The 15,104-nt window shown below is 42.4% G+C and overlaps 1 protein-coding gene across 6 annotated transcripts in view; it reads right to left on the bottom strand.

Annotated features, from left to right (window-relative positions):
* The window catches only part of LOC123638254 (coiled-coil domain-containing protein 144A-like), a 46,541-nt gene that overhangs the window by 14,335 nt on the left and 17,102 nt on the right, over positions 1-15,104 (bottom strand). For all 6 annotated transcript variants that reach the window (XM_045551736.1, XM_045551735.1, XM_045551740.1 and 3 more), the window contains exons 7-8: positions 11,894-12,184; positions 940-1,154 (exon numbers count right to left, since the gene is read on the bottom strand). In XM_045551736.1, the coding sequence (XP_045407692.1) occupies positions 940-1,154; positions 11,894-12,184 (506 nt within the window). The remainder of the gene's footprint in view (positions 1-939; positions 1,155-11,893; positions 12,185-15,104) is intronic.

The raw sequence follows: 15,104 nt of genomic DNA, 5'->3' as shown, positions 1-15,104 counted from the left end.
ATAAAAGACTAAAAACTAAAAAAAAAAAAAACAAACTAGAAATATTTGTATTCAGTAAACCAATTTAGAGATTTAAGAAAAACATCCCTCAAAGACATTTTCAACATTTGCTTTCACCACCCTTGTGCATTTCACTCATCATGTGGGGAAAATCAAGCATTTGGCACTGAGGAATAATTCAGAGTACCAAGTCCAAGGGGAGCATGAGATAGTGGAGCTGGTGATCAAAAAGAACTAAGGCAGCTCCAAAGGCAGTGAGCTCCTCACACCATTACCGAGGCCTCAGAGGGGGGCCTGCCCTTTGTCATCCATACACCGGACCCTCAGACTGACCAAAGGATTATTTTTAACCACCTTGTGAATTATACTTTCTTTCTTCCCTATGTTAGCCATTCCCCATTTCATACACATGACTTTATCTAGAGTGGAAAAACTATAAAATATTGCTGGTCTCAAGGCACCCTCTACTGATAATTCCAAAGATCACCATCAAGGAAGGTTAATGTACCGAGTGCCTGAAGGTGCCAAGAGCAGCAGGAGGAGGAGGAGGAGGACTTAACCCTTTCAGTTTACGTGGTCATCTCCCAAAAACATAGTTAAACTTATTAACATTTCTAATGAAAGGAATGGTGAAAAGCAATTATAGAACAGTTATCACTGTCTCAATTATAAAGCTTCAAAAATACTTAGCTGAAAGGCTAACAGACTAGGTTAACTACATGAGAATAATAAGGGGTTTTAAAATCAGAAGAAAGTGAGAGCCAAAGAGTCCTGGATGAACATTTTAAAGGTAAGTTCATTTAACTGTATCATTTTCCAGAATTATAGTGTCTAGTTAGCTGTCACATCCCGCCAATCTCATGAACTTGTCCCACTAAAAATTATGCTTTCAAGTCAAATTAATGAGCTTACTTTCTATGATTTCATATTTTGACTTACGTTTCTGGTCCACATGCCAAGGATTTTTTAGCTTCTCCTTCTAACTTCATAGAGTAGCTTATCTTTTGCAATTCAACATTATTGAATTCTTGATACATTTTCATTTTGTGGAGTTTAGATTCGAGAAATTTAACTTTCAGTTCCATCTCACGCTTTACTGCAGCCACTTCTTTCTCTCTTAATTCTTGTCTCTTATCTCGTCGTGCTGCATAGGCCTGAAACAAATTTAAATGATGCAATATTGATCATTATAACCTGGACAATTATTATATATTTCTTTCCTTTGCTTCAGAGTCAGTGCTTCAGAGAGTATTTTATTCATTTTATTTTATTTTGTCTCCCTTTTAGAAACATGGTCTCCCTTTGTCACCTAGGCTGGAAGAGACAGCTCATGGCAGCCTCCAGCTCCTGGGCTCAGGTAGAGTACCTGAGTACCTGGCACTACAGGCACATACCAGGTAGTTTTATTATTTTTTGTAGAGACAGGGATCTCACTATGTTGCCCAGGCTGGTCTCAAACTCCTGGCCTCCAGTGACCCTCCTGCCTCAGCCTCCCTAAGTGCTGGGATTACAGGCATGATTCACCACATCTGGCCCCAGAGAGCCAAAGAAGCTGAAGTTTAAAATATTTATCATCAATATCAACTAAATGGATTATTCTATATGGATTATTAAAAAATTCAGGGGGAGAGGGAAGTCAGCTGACTAGAGACTTCAGCTGCCAGAGCATCCCACAGGGAAAAAACTGTTTCAGATAAAGGAGAAGAAGGAAAAAACACAACTCAGATGTATTTCACAAGGAAAGGTGCCAGAGTCTGTCAGAGATTTCACAGGAAGTAGTTGCAGAAAAAAATAGAAAGGAAAACGATATCCACAGAGATCAACCCAGGGAAGCTCAGAGCCCAGTGGAGAGTGCAGGTAGGGGGTTTCATTTCTCCTTCCCTCACACCTATGGTGGTCAGCGGTCCTCCAAGCCCCTGGAGAGCTTTTCTACCCTCACGAGCCCAAGGGCTGTTGCCACCACTGGACTGGGAACATCCACAAAATAAAGCATCAGGCTTCTAACCTCTTCTGGATCACTCCCCATAGCCACAAGCTGGAGCTGAGATGGTGGGTGCCACCCTGCTTCTCCACACATAGTGTTCCTTTGTCCACCCCAGGGAGCTCCAGCCATCCAGTTTTCATGTCAGCTGTTCCTACACAGACAGCTCCCAACTCCTGCCCAGACTGCAGTGAGCCCTGGAGAATTTGTGTGATCCTAGAGCCTGGAAATTCCCTGTGGGCTTCCTTCAGGGAGACAGACATGGTGGGCTGGAGTACTGGCTCTCATCCATTCAGACTCTTTTCCTCCCCCTTCTCTCACTGATTGCAGCCCAAAGGGGTGACTGAACTGAAAGTCTCAAAAGCAGCTGTCTCCCCTCTGTTGGTGCACCCATGACACTGAGGTGTCCACAGACAGTGGGGCCCACACCTTTCCCCTTGAGGACCTTCAGTGGACCCTTCAGGGGTTCCTACTCTGGGGGTTCCCTGCCCACTTGCACTTCCTGGAGCTGCTCACCAGCACTCGTTGTAGCCGCCCACTGGCACTCAGCAGTGAAGGGTGGACCCTGAGGCAGAGGGGTACCTAGCCTGCTTCAGCACTTCGTGGATAACTCGGGACCAGCACGATTCTCTCTGGCACGGTCAGAGAATGAACTTGGAGCTCTAGGGGAAAGGCACGCAGGCCAGATCTCATGCCCCGAGGACTAGATCTCATGCCCCGAGGACTAGGACTGTCTGGGGGCACTGAGGGGAGATCTGACAACTAACTTCCGGACGCAAGTGAGCCCACGTGGGCAGAACTGACAACAGAGTGCAGTGTGGGTCAGAACTGCAGTGAACTGGCGGAGCACCCCTGACCCCACAGGAAAGCCACACTTTCAGACTGAGGCAGGACGGACCTCAGGCAGTGAAGTTCCCAACCCACGGCACCACTGCTCGTGAGCTGAGCAAGTTTGGCCTCCCGTTTGCAACCATATGCTGTAAGGAGATGACCAGGACAGAGAAGGAGGGAGAAGAGTGAAACCCACTCCCACAGCCAGTCTGTGATTCCCAGATGGCCCCTCTCCTACGAGCAGCCTTTCTAGTTTGATAACTTGCTTCAGTCCCTTCCTAGTGGCTTTATCCAGCATCCTGGGAACTGACCTTTGACACCTGCCTCTGCTGAGCCTGAGGCAGGCTCTCTGACCCAGCCCTGTCCAGCCTGGCTCCTCCACCCACTGCTACTGTCATGGAGAAGAAGGAGTCCCCTCCCACGGCCTGGCGCATTTGAGAACTTCTCTGAGGGACTTGAGCCAGCCACAGGCCCCAGAGAACAACTCTGCAGCTGGCTCTTTCCTAGAAGCACCACCTACTGGCAGGGAGAATAATTTGCACAGCCCATGACAGCATCTACTGATTCAATCAAACGAGGCCTGGTAGACTCTTATTCACAAGCAGCACCTACTGTCTCAGAAATTAACCTGGGTGTCCCAATATAATTCACACTGCTGGGAACAGGGAAAGAGGGAGAATAGAAGCAGCCTGTGTGGGTGTTGCTTTTAAGCAGCAGATAAAAGTTGCAGGTGGCTTGACCCGGGAGGGGACTCCCTCCACTACTGCAGACCTGTGGACTGATGGGGAGCTGCAGCGGAGTCTGTGCAGAGACACTGCCCTGGAGAACAGGCACAGCAGGGATGTGGTGGCTGCTGCTCCTGGGTTTCTATAGCTTACACCACCCTGAATGCTCAGGTGCACGGAGCCAGGTCTGTTCAGGACTCAGCTTTCCAGCAGGAGTCTTCCCATCACTCCTGCTGGGCCAGGGAGGGAGCATATAGAGCCGACACTTCCCTGTGCCGTGCCTGTGACAGCGAGCCGAGTGCCCCACTCCCCAGTGTGAGTTCTGAGCAGAGGAGGAGCCTCAGATGCTACAGGAACCAACTGGGAAGACTTGGACAACTGCCTTGGTGGGATCTAGGTAGAGGGGGAGAACCTCTGTGGTCCTTCAGCTGGGACAAACCCCTACCTAAGTGGCTCAGCATCAGCAGTCTCCATGCCAATCGGACAGTCCCCCCATCTGTGCACCTCCGCTCCTGCGATCCCCAGACCCAGCTCAAAGGCTCTTGCTGTACCTAGGCCTGAAGCTTTGCCCGAGTGGCTCTAGGGCCCTGGCCAGTCCTGCAACACAACCTCTGAGATTACAGAGTTGTGCCTGGGCCCCAAGAACAAACCCCTGAGTCTTCACCACTGCCAGTGAGCTGGCAGAACCTCCCCAAGGTCCAACACTTCATGAGGGATCCCACAGCCTTGAGCACCCATCACTCCTGGACTGGGATCAAGCAAATGTCCAGAGCCCGTTCACCCAGGACACTGCCTAGAGAGCCTCTCCAAGCTGCCACTGTCACCTCTGCTGGGTGAACCTCAGTAGAGCAATCCCCTACAGCATCAGTCTCTGTGGAGAGGGTTGCATACAGCCCCCAACTCAAACTTCCATCAATAAGCTGGGGAATAACTCACCACCCCATAGGAAGATCATACAGTACCACCCTGAGCTGAAGCCATTGCAGGGGAATGGGTCAAAACAGAACAGCTGTTCTACAGGCTCTCGGTGCACCCACCCCTCTCTGATGGGTCAACATTCAAGACTAGGACACAAAAGCATCACCTAGGGTCCACCCCTTCTCCTAAGTAAACAGCAGAGTTCTCAGCAAAGGAGAACAGGTACTCTGTGAACCTATTAGCCCAGAGCCGGGTGAAGAGGAGTCAAATGAGAAGAAATCACCAACAGAACCCTGGCAACAGAAAAAAATGAAATCGTTCGACACTGCCAGGCAATCACAATGGAGCTACAATACTGGACTCCAACCAGAATGTAATTTGCCAAAATGACAGAAATGGATTTATGAATGTGGATGGCAAATAAGATGGATGGAATTGAAGAGAAAGTTGACAACCAACAAAAATCAGCCAAGAAATATTTCAGGAAATCAATGAAAAAGTCGCTTAGGAGACAACACAAGAAAGAATGTAACAGAACATAAAGAAGTGAAAGAGTTATTTAGGGAATTTTAAAAAATAGTAGAAAGCTTCAAAAACAGAATGAAAGAAGGAGAAGAAAGAATCTCAGAGCTTCAGACAAGGCTCTGGAGCTAATCCAGTCATTCAAAAAGGCAGAGAAAAGAATAAAAAAGACTGAGCAATCACTGAGATAGATATGAGACAAAGTGAAGCAAACTGACATATGAATTATAGGTATTCCTGAGGGAGAAGAAAGAACAAAAAGCATGAAAGTCTATTTAAGGAACTTATGGAGGAACTTATTGGTATTGCCAGAGATTCAGACATCCAGATATAAGACAGTCATCAAACACCATGAAAATTCACAGCAAACAGGGCATCTCCAAGACGTGTAGTAATCGACCCACCCAAAATCAAAATGAAGGAGAAAATTCTGCAAGCAAGAAGACAAAAGCCAACAACTAACCTACAAAGGGGAACTCATCAGGCTAACTGCAGACTTCTCAGTCGAGATTTTACAAGTCAGAAGGGAATAGGGCCCCATCTTCAATCTTCTTAAACAGAACAACTGCCACACTAGGATTTTGAATCTTACAAACCTAAGTTTCACAATGGATGGAGAAATTAAGTCTTTTCCAGACAAGCAAACACTGAAGGAATTTGCCCTGGCCAGACCTGTCCTGCAGGAAATACTCAGAATTGCATTGTATATGAATCAGCGTGATAGATACCCACCAGTGTAAGATCACCCAAGAAAACCTAAAACTCACAGTTCTTATAAAATAACAGCACAAGAGGGAAAACTAAACCAAAAGGTACTACCCAAAATGGCAAAAACCCATCAGTAACCCAGATATCAATTCTATCACTCAACATTAGGAGTCTGCATGCTGTACTCAAAAGACATAGTCTGGTGAAATGACTGACAAAACACCACCCAAATGTCTGCTGTCTCCAGGAAACATATCTAAACCACAGGGACACATACAGACTCAATGTGAAAGGATGGAAAAAAATATTCCACATGAACAGAAACAAGAAGAGAGCAGGTGTAGACATTTCATACTAGATAAAGTGGACTTTAAATCAACAAAGCTATAGAATGACACAGAGGATCTTTATATAATGGTAGAGGGATCAATTTAACAAAAAGACATAACAATCCTAAATATAAGTGCCCCAATACAGGCGCTCCCAGATACACAAAGCCAATTCCACTAGAGCTAAGCAAAGAAATAAACAGCAGCATTGTACTTGCCATGGTCTTCAACACCCCACAGTCAGAGCTGGACAAATCATCAAAGCAGAAAATAAATAAATCAACACTGGACTTAAACAGGACTCTAAAATACACGGGCCTAAGAGACCTCTACGTAATACTCTACCCCAAAAACTACTGAATATACATCCTTCTCATCAGCACATAGGACATTCTCCAAGACTGATCATATCTTAGGCCACAACACATGTCTTAAGAAATTCATAAAAATTAAAATCATACCATGTACTTTCTTAGACCATAGTGGAATAAAACAAGAAATCAATCACAAGCGAAACACTCAAATCTACACAAAGACAAGATAATTAAACAACCTGCTGTGCAATGATTATAGGATCCAGAATGAAATTAAGATGGAAATAAAAGGTCCCTTGCACTGAATGACAAAGGGGACAGAAGCTATCGCAAGATATAGGATTTTCCAAAAGCATCCCTCAGGGGTAAACTCATAGCTTTCAATGCCTACATCAAAAAGACAGAAATATCACAAACTAATAAGCTAACAGCACATGTCAAGGAACTAGAAGAAAAAGAGGAAACCAAACTCAAAGCCAGTGGAAGAAAAGAAAGAACAAATGTCAGAACAGAAGTAAAAGAAATAGAAAATAAAAAAAATATATATATAAAGAGCTAGAAAAAATAATTCTGCACTTCATTTGGAACCATAAAGGAGCCCAAAGAGCCAAAGGAATCTTAAGCAAAAAGAATTAATCTGGAGGCATCACATTACCAGCCTTCAAACTATACTACCAGGCTATAGTAACTAAAACAGCATGAGATTGGTACAAAAAAACAGAGACACAGACCAATGGAATGGAACAGAGAATCCAGATATAAAACCATCTACCTACAGCCAATTCATCTTTGAAAAAGCAGACAATATACACTGGGGAAAAGCAGCTCTATTCAATAAACAGTGCTGAACAAACTGGATAGCCACGTGCAGAAGAATGAAACAGGACCCTTTGCTCTCACCACTCACAATAATTAACTCAAGATGGATAAAAGGATTAAATGTAAGGCATAAAACCATACAAAATCTAAAAGAAAATGTAGAAAAAACACTTCTAGGTATCGGCCTGGGCAAACAATTTATGACTAAGACCCCAAAGGCAATTACAGCAACAACACAATAAATAAATGGGATTTGATTAAATTAAAAAGCTTCTACATGTCAAAGCAAATAAGAGAGAAAACCAACAACCTACAGATTGGGAGAAAATATTGGCACATCCTACATATGATAAAAGGCTAACATACAGAATCTACAAAGAACTCAAACAAATCAGCAAGAGGCAAAGAAATAACCCCAAACAAATAACTCTAAAGGGGTTTCACACCCGAATTTTACCACACCTACAAAGAAGAACTGATGCCTATCCTGCAGAAATTATTCCGCAACATCAAGAAGGATGGAATCCTCCTCAACACATTTTATGAAGCCAACATAACCCTGATACCAAAACCAGGAAAGGATACAACAAAAAAAGAAAACTGCAGACCAACACCCCTTATGAATATAGATGCAAAAATTCTCCTCAAAACCCTAGCCAACCGAATTCAGGTGCTTCTCACAAAAATAATCCATCACAACCAAGTGGGCTTCATCCCAGAGATGCAGGGATGGTTCAACATACACAAATCTATAAATATAACTCACCACATAAATAGTAGCAAAAACAAAGACCATATGATCCTCTCAATAGACGCAGAGAAAGCATCTGACAAAATTCAACACTCTTTTATGAAAAGAATGCTTAACAAAATAAGCATAGGCGGGGCTTACCTAAAAATGATACAAACCATATATGACAAACCCACAGCCAACATCATCCTGAATGGGGAAAAATGGAAAGCATTCACACTTAGAACTGGAATCAGAAAAGGATGCCCACTGTTCAACATAGTGCTGGACATCCTTGCTAGAGCAATTAGACAAGAGAGGGGAAATTAAGGGCATCCAAATGGGGGCAGAAGAGATCAAACTCTCACTCTTTGCTGATGATATGATATTATATCTAGAACACCCAAAGGATTCAACCAACAGACTCTTGGAATTGATAAATGAATTCAGTAAAGTCTCAGGATACAAAATCAATACACACAAATCAGAGGCTATCCAGTTTTCTGAGCACAGTTTATTGAATAAGGATTCTTTTCCCCAGTGTATGTTTTTGTCTGCTTTGTCAAAGATTAAATGGCTAAATGAGGATGGTTTTATATCTGTGTTCTTAATTCTGTTCCACTGGTCTCTGTACCTGTTCTTGTGCCAGTACCATGCTGTTTTAGTTACTATAGCCTTGTAATATAGTTTGAAGTCTGGTACATTGATGCCAATAACAGTCAACCTCAGAACCAAATCAAAGACTCAATACTCTTCAGAGTAGCAACAATGAAAATAAAGTACCTAGAAATATATTTAACTAAGAAGGTACAGGACCTCTACAAGGAGAACTATGAAACACTGAGGAAGGAAATAGCAGAGGATGTAAAATGGTGGAAAACCATACCATGCTCGTGCATTGGCAGAATCAATGTTGTTAGAATGTCTATACTACCCAAAGTGATCTAAGATACAATGCAATCCCTATTAAAATATCAACATCATTTCTTACAGATCTAGAAAAAATAATTTAACACTTTGTATGGAACCAGAGAAGACCCCATATAACAAAAGCAATCCTATGCAAAAAGAACAAAACGGGAGGCATCAATGTACCAGACTTCAAACTATATTACAAGGCTATAGTAACTAAAACAGCATGGTACTGGCACAAGAACAGGTACAGAGACCAGTGGAACAGAATTAAGAACACAGATATAAAACCATCCTCATTTAGCCATTTAATCTTTGACAAAGCAGACAAAAACATACACTGGGGAAAAGAATCCTTATTCAATAAACTGTGCTCAGAAAACTGGATAGCCACATATAGAAGACTGAAATAGGATCCACACCTTTCACCTCTCACAAAAATCAACTCACGGTGGATAACAGACTTAAACCTAATGCATGAAACTATAAGAATTCTAGAGGAAAATGTTGGAAAAACTCTTATAAGACATTGGCCTAGGCAAAGAATTTATGAAGAAGATCCCAAAGGCAATCACAGCAACAACAAAAATAAATAAATGGGACCTGATCAAATTAAAAAGCTTCTGCACAGCCAAAGAAACTATCGCAAGAGCAAACAGACAACCTACAGAATGGGAAAAAATATTTGCATGTTACACATCTGATAAAGGGCTGATAACTAGAATCTATTTAGAACTCAGGAAAATCAGCAAAAAAAGATCAAACAACCCTATGAAAAAGTGGGCAAAGGACATGAACAGAAACTTTTCAAAAGAAGACAGAAGGATGGCCAATAAACACATGAAAAAATGCTCAACATCTCTAATCATCAGGGAAATGCAAATCAAAACCACAATGAAATATCACTTATCTCCAGTGAGAATGGCCTTTATCAAAAAGTCCCCAAACAATAAATGTTGGCGTGGATGCAGAGAGATAAGAACACTCATACAATGCTGGTGGGACTGTAAACTAGTGCAACCTTTGTGGAAAGCAATATGGAGATACCTTAAACAGATACAAGTAGATCTACCATTTGATCCAGCAATCCCATTACTGGGAATCTACCCCAAAGACCAAAAGACATTCTGTAAAAAAGACATCTGCACTCGAATGTTTATAGCAGCACACTTCACAATTGCAAAGATGCGGAAACAACTCAAGTGCCCATCAATACATGAGTGGATTAATAAAATGTGGTATATGTATACCAGGGAGTACTATTCAGCTATAAGAAACAATGGTGATACAGCACCTCTTGTATTTTCCTAGATAGAGCTAGAACCCATTCTACTAAGTGAAGTATCCCAAGAATGGAAAAATAAGCACCACAGGTACTCACCATCAAATTGGTTTTAACTCATCCACACCTAAGTGCACATGTAGAAATAACATTCATCAGGCATCGAGCCTGATGGCGGAGGGGAGGGGAGGGGTATATACATACATGATGAGTGTGATGCGCACTGTCTGGGGGATGGATGTGCTTGCAGCTCTGACTGGGGGGGAGGGGGAAGCAAGGGCAATATATGTAACCTAAACATTTGTACCTCCTTAATATGCTGAAATAAAAAAATGTGGGCAGAAGACATGAACAGAAGTTTTTCAAAAGAAGAGAGACCAATGGTCAACAAATAAAAAAAAAATGTTCAACATCACTAATCACCAGGAAAATGCAAATTAAAAACACAATGAGACATCACCTTACCCCTTTCAGAATGGCACTCATTAAAAAGTCAAAAAAAGCAATAGATGCTGGCTTGGAAGAACAGAGAGAGGAACACTTACACATTGTTAGCAGGACTGAAAATTAGTACAACCTGTATGGAAAATAGTATGGAGATTTCTCAAAGAACTAAATGTAGACCTACCATTCAATCCAGCAATCTCAGTACTAGGAATCTACCCAAAGGAAAGGAAGTCGTTTTTTTCAACAAGACACCTGCATTAAAATGTTTATTTCAGCACAATTCACAATTGCAAAGATCTGGAATCAACCTAAGTGCCCGTCAATTCCTGAGGGGATTAACAAATGTGGTATATATATATATATATATATATATATATGTGTGTGTGTGTGTGTGTGTGTGTGTGTGTGTGTGTGTGTGTGTGTGTGTGTGTATATATATACATACATACCATGAAGTACTACTCGGCCATAAAAAAGGATGAATTAATGTCTTTTGCAGCAATGTGGATGGAGCTGGAGACTGTTATTCTAAGTGCAGTATCTCAAGAATGGAAAAACAAACATCACATGCATTTTCTAATAAATTGGAACTAAATGATGGGCACACATGTGCACAGAGGGAAGTAAAAGTCATTGGAAATCAAGCAGGGGAAACCGGGGATGAGGAGAGGAGTGAAAACCTACCTAACGGATGCAATGAACACTCTTTGGGTGATAGGCACACTAATAGCCCTGTCTCAAGCATTACAAAAGCTATCCATGTAAGAAAAATATTTATATACCCCTAATATTTTGAAATAGAAAAAACTGGCAACTTTTTGGAATCAAATTAGATTACAATATCATGTAGAAAATAGATAAGTACATCTACCACCCACATTGTACTCAGTAAATCTGTGGATACTTGTAGACAAAAAACTACAATTATATTATAATAAGTATAAAGACAATGTTTTTCAAAGAAAAAAATTGGATCATTCTTAAAAATAGTACGCATGTAATCTGATAATCGAAAGAATTATAGAATCAATTTAAAATTGTAAAACCTGAGCAATATAACTTAAAAACAGTTCAAGAGTATGGGATAATTTCTAAATCATAAGTTTTTTTTCTTTTCCTAATAATCTTGTTTTATGACAACTGGACTTAATAATCAAATGACTCTAAGGAGGAGAATCATTACTCTGAAAGACCGTATTAGTTCTAATGATGATGGAAACAAAAATTTAAAGGGAGAAACAGATGGCAATTTCCTTCTAGAAATCTACAAAGTAAATTACCGTAGGGGAAGTAGAGGAAACACATACAATGTATATATCCACGATATAATCTGCAGTGAAATAAATGAAAGTGCATCACAGGTAAATGAACCAACCTGCAAAAACAGATTGATTTTTTTGAATTGTTCTGCAACAGTCTGTTCGGCTTTTGCTTTAATCTCCCGTTTATACTGGTCAGCTTGATGACGGTCTACCATATTCCTTTCCATGTAATTTTTGAGGTCTACTATTGCTTGCTTCAACCTCATATTCTTTGTCTGTAATTTCTCATATCTTTCTTGGATTATTTCCTTAGGTAACGATTCCGGCTGAACAACTTGATTCTTTGCATATTGACGTCCACATTTTGAACATGGAAATTCCAGTGCTTGTTTTTGTTGATCAATCTGCAAGAACAAAATAATATAGTTTGGTAACGACGTAGGCTGACAATAGCCTCACAGAAAACTAATAACACATTTTGAAATAAAGTTAATTGCAAGAAAATTTTATCTATACTGTACTAGATTCCTGAAATACAGACACTTGAATTGCTCAGGAAATCAAGGCCAAAGTTAAAACCACCACCAATCACAAAAACAGTCTTTAGTCTCATCCTCTTTGCCACACAACATTTGCACTTGATCTTAGATTTTTCTATGCTTGATTCAATTCTTTCATCCTTGAAATGGCTCGTAATAGAAAGTCTCATGCCCCTTCTTGCATGACTATTCCTCAGAATATCTAGAGAAGTCTCAGGGATATCTTATTGAGTTATTTAGGCCTGAGTCAATAAATGGCTCCCAGAAAAAGACTTTCAAAGTAAGACTCAGATTAATGAATCCTGGACATATGCATTCTAATGTCATAAGCCTTTTTCTGAACGGCAAATGTCTTAGGATCATTTGAATTACATTCCCAGGAGTGATGATCCTTGGGGTTAGGAAGCAATCATCTCCCACTATAAATGTGACAAAATCCATTCATTTGAACAAAAATGTCTTTATTCAATAGCACTATATTATAATCTTTTGATTCTTTAGACAAAATAAGGGAGCACATTAAACAACCACCACCACCAAAAATACTTTGTAGAATTTCAGCAGTACCGAGTTGGAATAAATGATTTTCCTTTAGCTGTAATGATTATCTGATTTTAAAAAAGTGAGTGAAGTGATAGTTTTAAAACATGTCTACAAACTGCTTGACATTTCTGCCATGAAATTCCCTCTCCTGAAAATGAACTGCTTTAGCAACTGGTTTCTAGTGACTATAACATGGTGGAACTGCTGTGTGACTTGTAAGCTTAGGTTAGAACACATAATTAAGCTTCCACCTGACAGCTCTCTCTAGGGAAGCCTATCCATGGAACACGGTCGCCATATTGTGAGGAAGCCCAAGCCGCATGGTGAATCCTCCTGTAGCTCCAGCTGAGCACCCCAGCTAGAGTACCAGCCACAAGGCAGCTTTGACTGCCAGATGTGTGAACAAACATGCCTTTAGGTAATTCTAGTCCCCAGTTTCACGTCACCCCAGCTGTTGCCAAGTAAGAGAAGGAATGAGCTGGCCTCTCTGAGCCCTGCTTAAAACTGCAGATTGTGAACAAAATCATGTTGTTTGGAGACACTGAATTTTGAGGTGGGTTGTTACACAGCAATAGAGAATTGGTACAGACATGGATACTAAATAGGGCGTGCTGACATTAGACAACAAGAACCACTAAAACATGTAGGATCCCTTGGAACCAGGAGGAAGGAGGATGTTCCAAGGACCTAGACAAGAATAAGAATGAAAACCAAAAGGTCTTCCAGGAGACCGTTAGTGGAAGTCTGAAGGCCCTGGTACAGGATGACAGGGAGGGTGTCAAGGCCAGTGAAGAAATGATACTGAAACCTGGAAGAAAGCGCACTGCTGCTACACAGCAGCTAAAGTAAAATCAACATGAGAGATAAGCTAAAGAAAATTAAATAGCAAGGATCCAGGACTTCTTGGGTTCAAATATTAGTTTCCCATTTTCAGCCTGTCCACGTTTCAATTTACGATATGTAGATGGTCCCTGAGTTAGGATTGTTAAAATTATAATTTTGTAACTTTACAATAGTGCAAAAATGATATACATTGAGTACATCCATCTGGAATGGCAGGTCTTGAGCTTCCAGCCTGTGTGTAAAGCCACAATCAATGACAGTTCTGGGTGTAGTGAGTAGGAAGTGGTGTGTTTTTGAAGTGGGAGAAATGTAAAAAGAATGCAGCCAGGGGGTAGATTGTCCTGGCTTAAAAACGTTTCCATACCTTCTTTCATACTCATCCCGTAGACAGAGATGTCATCAAGATGGCTGATGGAGGCACCTAGCACTTGACTACTCCACAGAGAGGGACCACAGAACAAGTAGATTAGATGCCTTGAAGAACTCCTCTAAGAGACAACACTGGAATTCAGCAGGGACCCTCCTAAACAAGGAATGAAAAGGAAGCGAAGCAGCCAGGCTGGCAGGATCAGCTCAGAGCCAGGACAGACTCCCCTATCCCGAGCGATGCACAATCCCCCAAGGGCACCTGCAATCCTAGCCACGGAGAGCCCTCAGCCCTTGCAGGTCCTGAATCTAACAAAGGGAGCTGCCTGGAGCCCACACAACCGGGCTGTGCCCAAGAGGCAATTCACGCTGAGTCGCACTCAACCCTGAGACCCAGCTGCTGCAGGATATTGCACTGTAAGCACCCAGGCCCCACCAGGCTAAGCTCCACCTACCCTGTGGGTCCTGCAGCCCCTGCATGTGCACATGCCTGGAGCCCCGCTGACAGCTCCTTACATTCTCCTAGAGGGTTATAGCATCGTGCACCACCTGGACCAAGAGGCGTGGCTGGGTCCCCAAAACTCTAGCTCACATAGCACCCTCTATCTCTAGGAATAGGTGGTCTGGCCCACGAGAGAATCTGCCCAAGGACAAAGGGAACCTAGGTGCATGCTCCCCAGAGCCTGGGGGCCACTTGACTGTGGTCACTGCCTATGACGGTAACCCCACCCCCTCCACGGCAGGGCCACCATGCACCTGTGCACACCTTCAGGTGACGTGAGGACTGGCCTGCTCATATGTACCACACCAAATCCTGTGGACAAGCCTACCTGACATGCTGCGGCTGGTACCTGCATGCACCACATGAGAACCTGAAGACAAGGCCAGCCTGCCTGTTTTAGCTGCTGCCATCACCAGTGCCCACATGCACAACCCAGGTTCCTGAGGATCAGCCCGCCCTTCCCAGGCCGGTGCACCTTCGGGGGCCTGAGGACAGTGCTACTGCCCACCCCCACCCCCACAATCTGGGGTC

This window comes from Lemur catta, chromosome 5 (genome assembly GCF_020740605.2).
Source record: "Lemur catta isolate mLemCat1 chromosome 5, mLemCat1.pri, whole genome shotgun sequence".
Classification (NCBI taxonomy): Eukaryota; Metazoa; Chordata; class Mammalia; order Primates; family Lemuridae; genus Lemur; species Lemur catta.
Note: the sequence above shows the minus strand (reverse complement) of the source record. Positions and strands in the feature narration are given on the sequence as shown.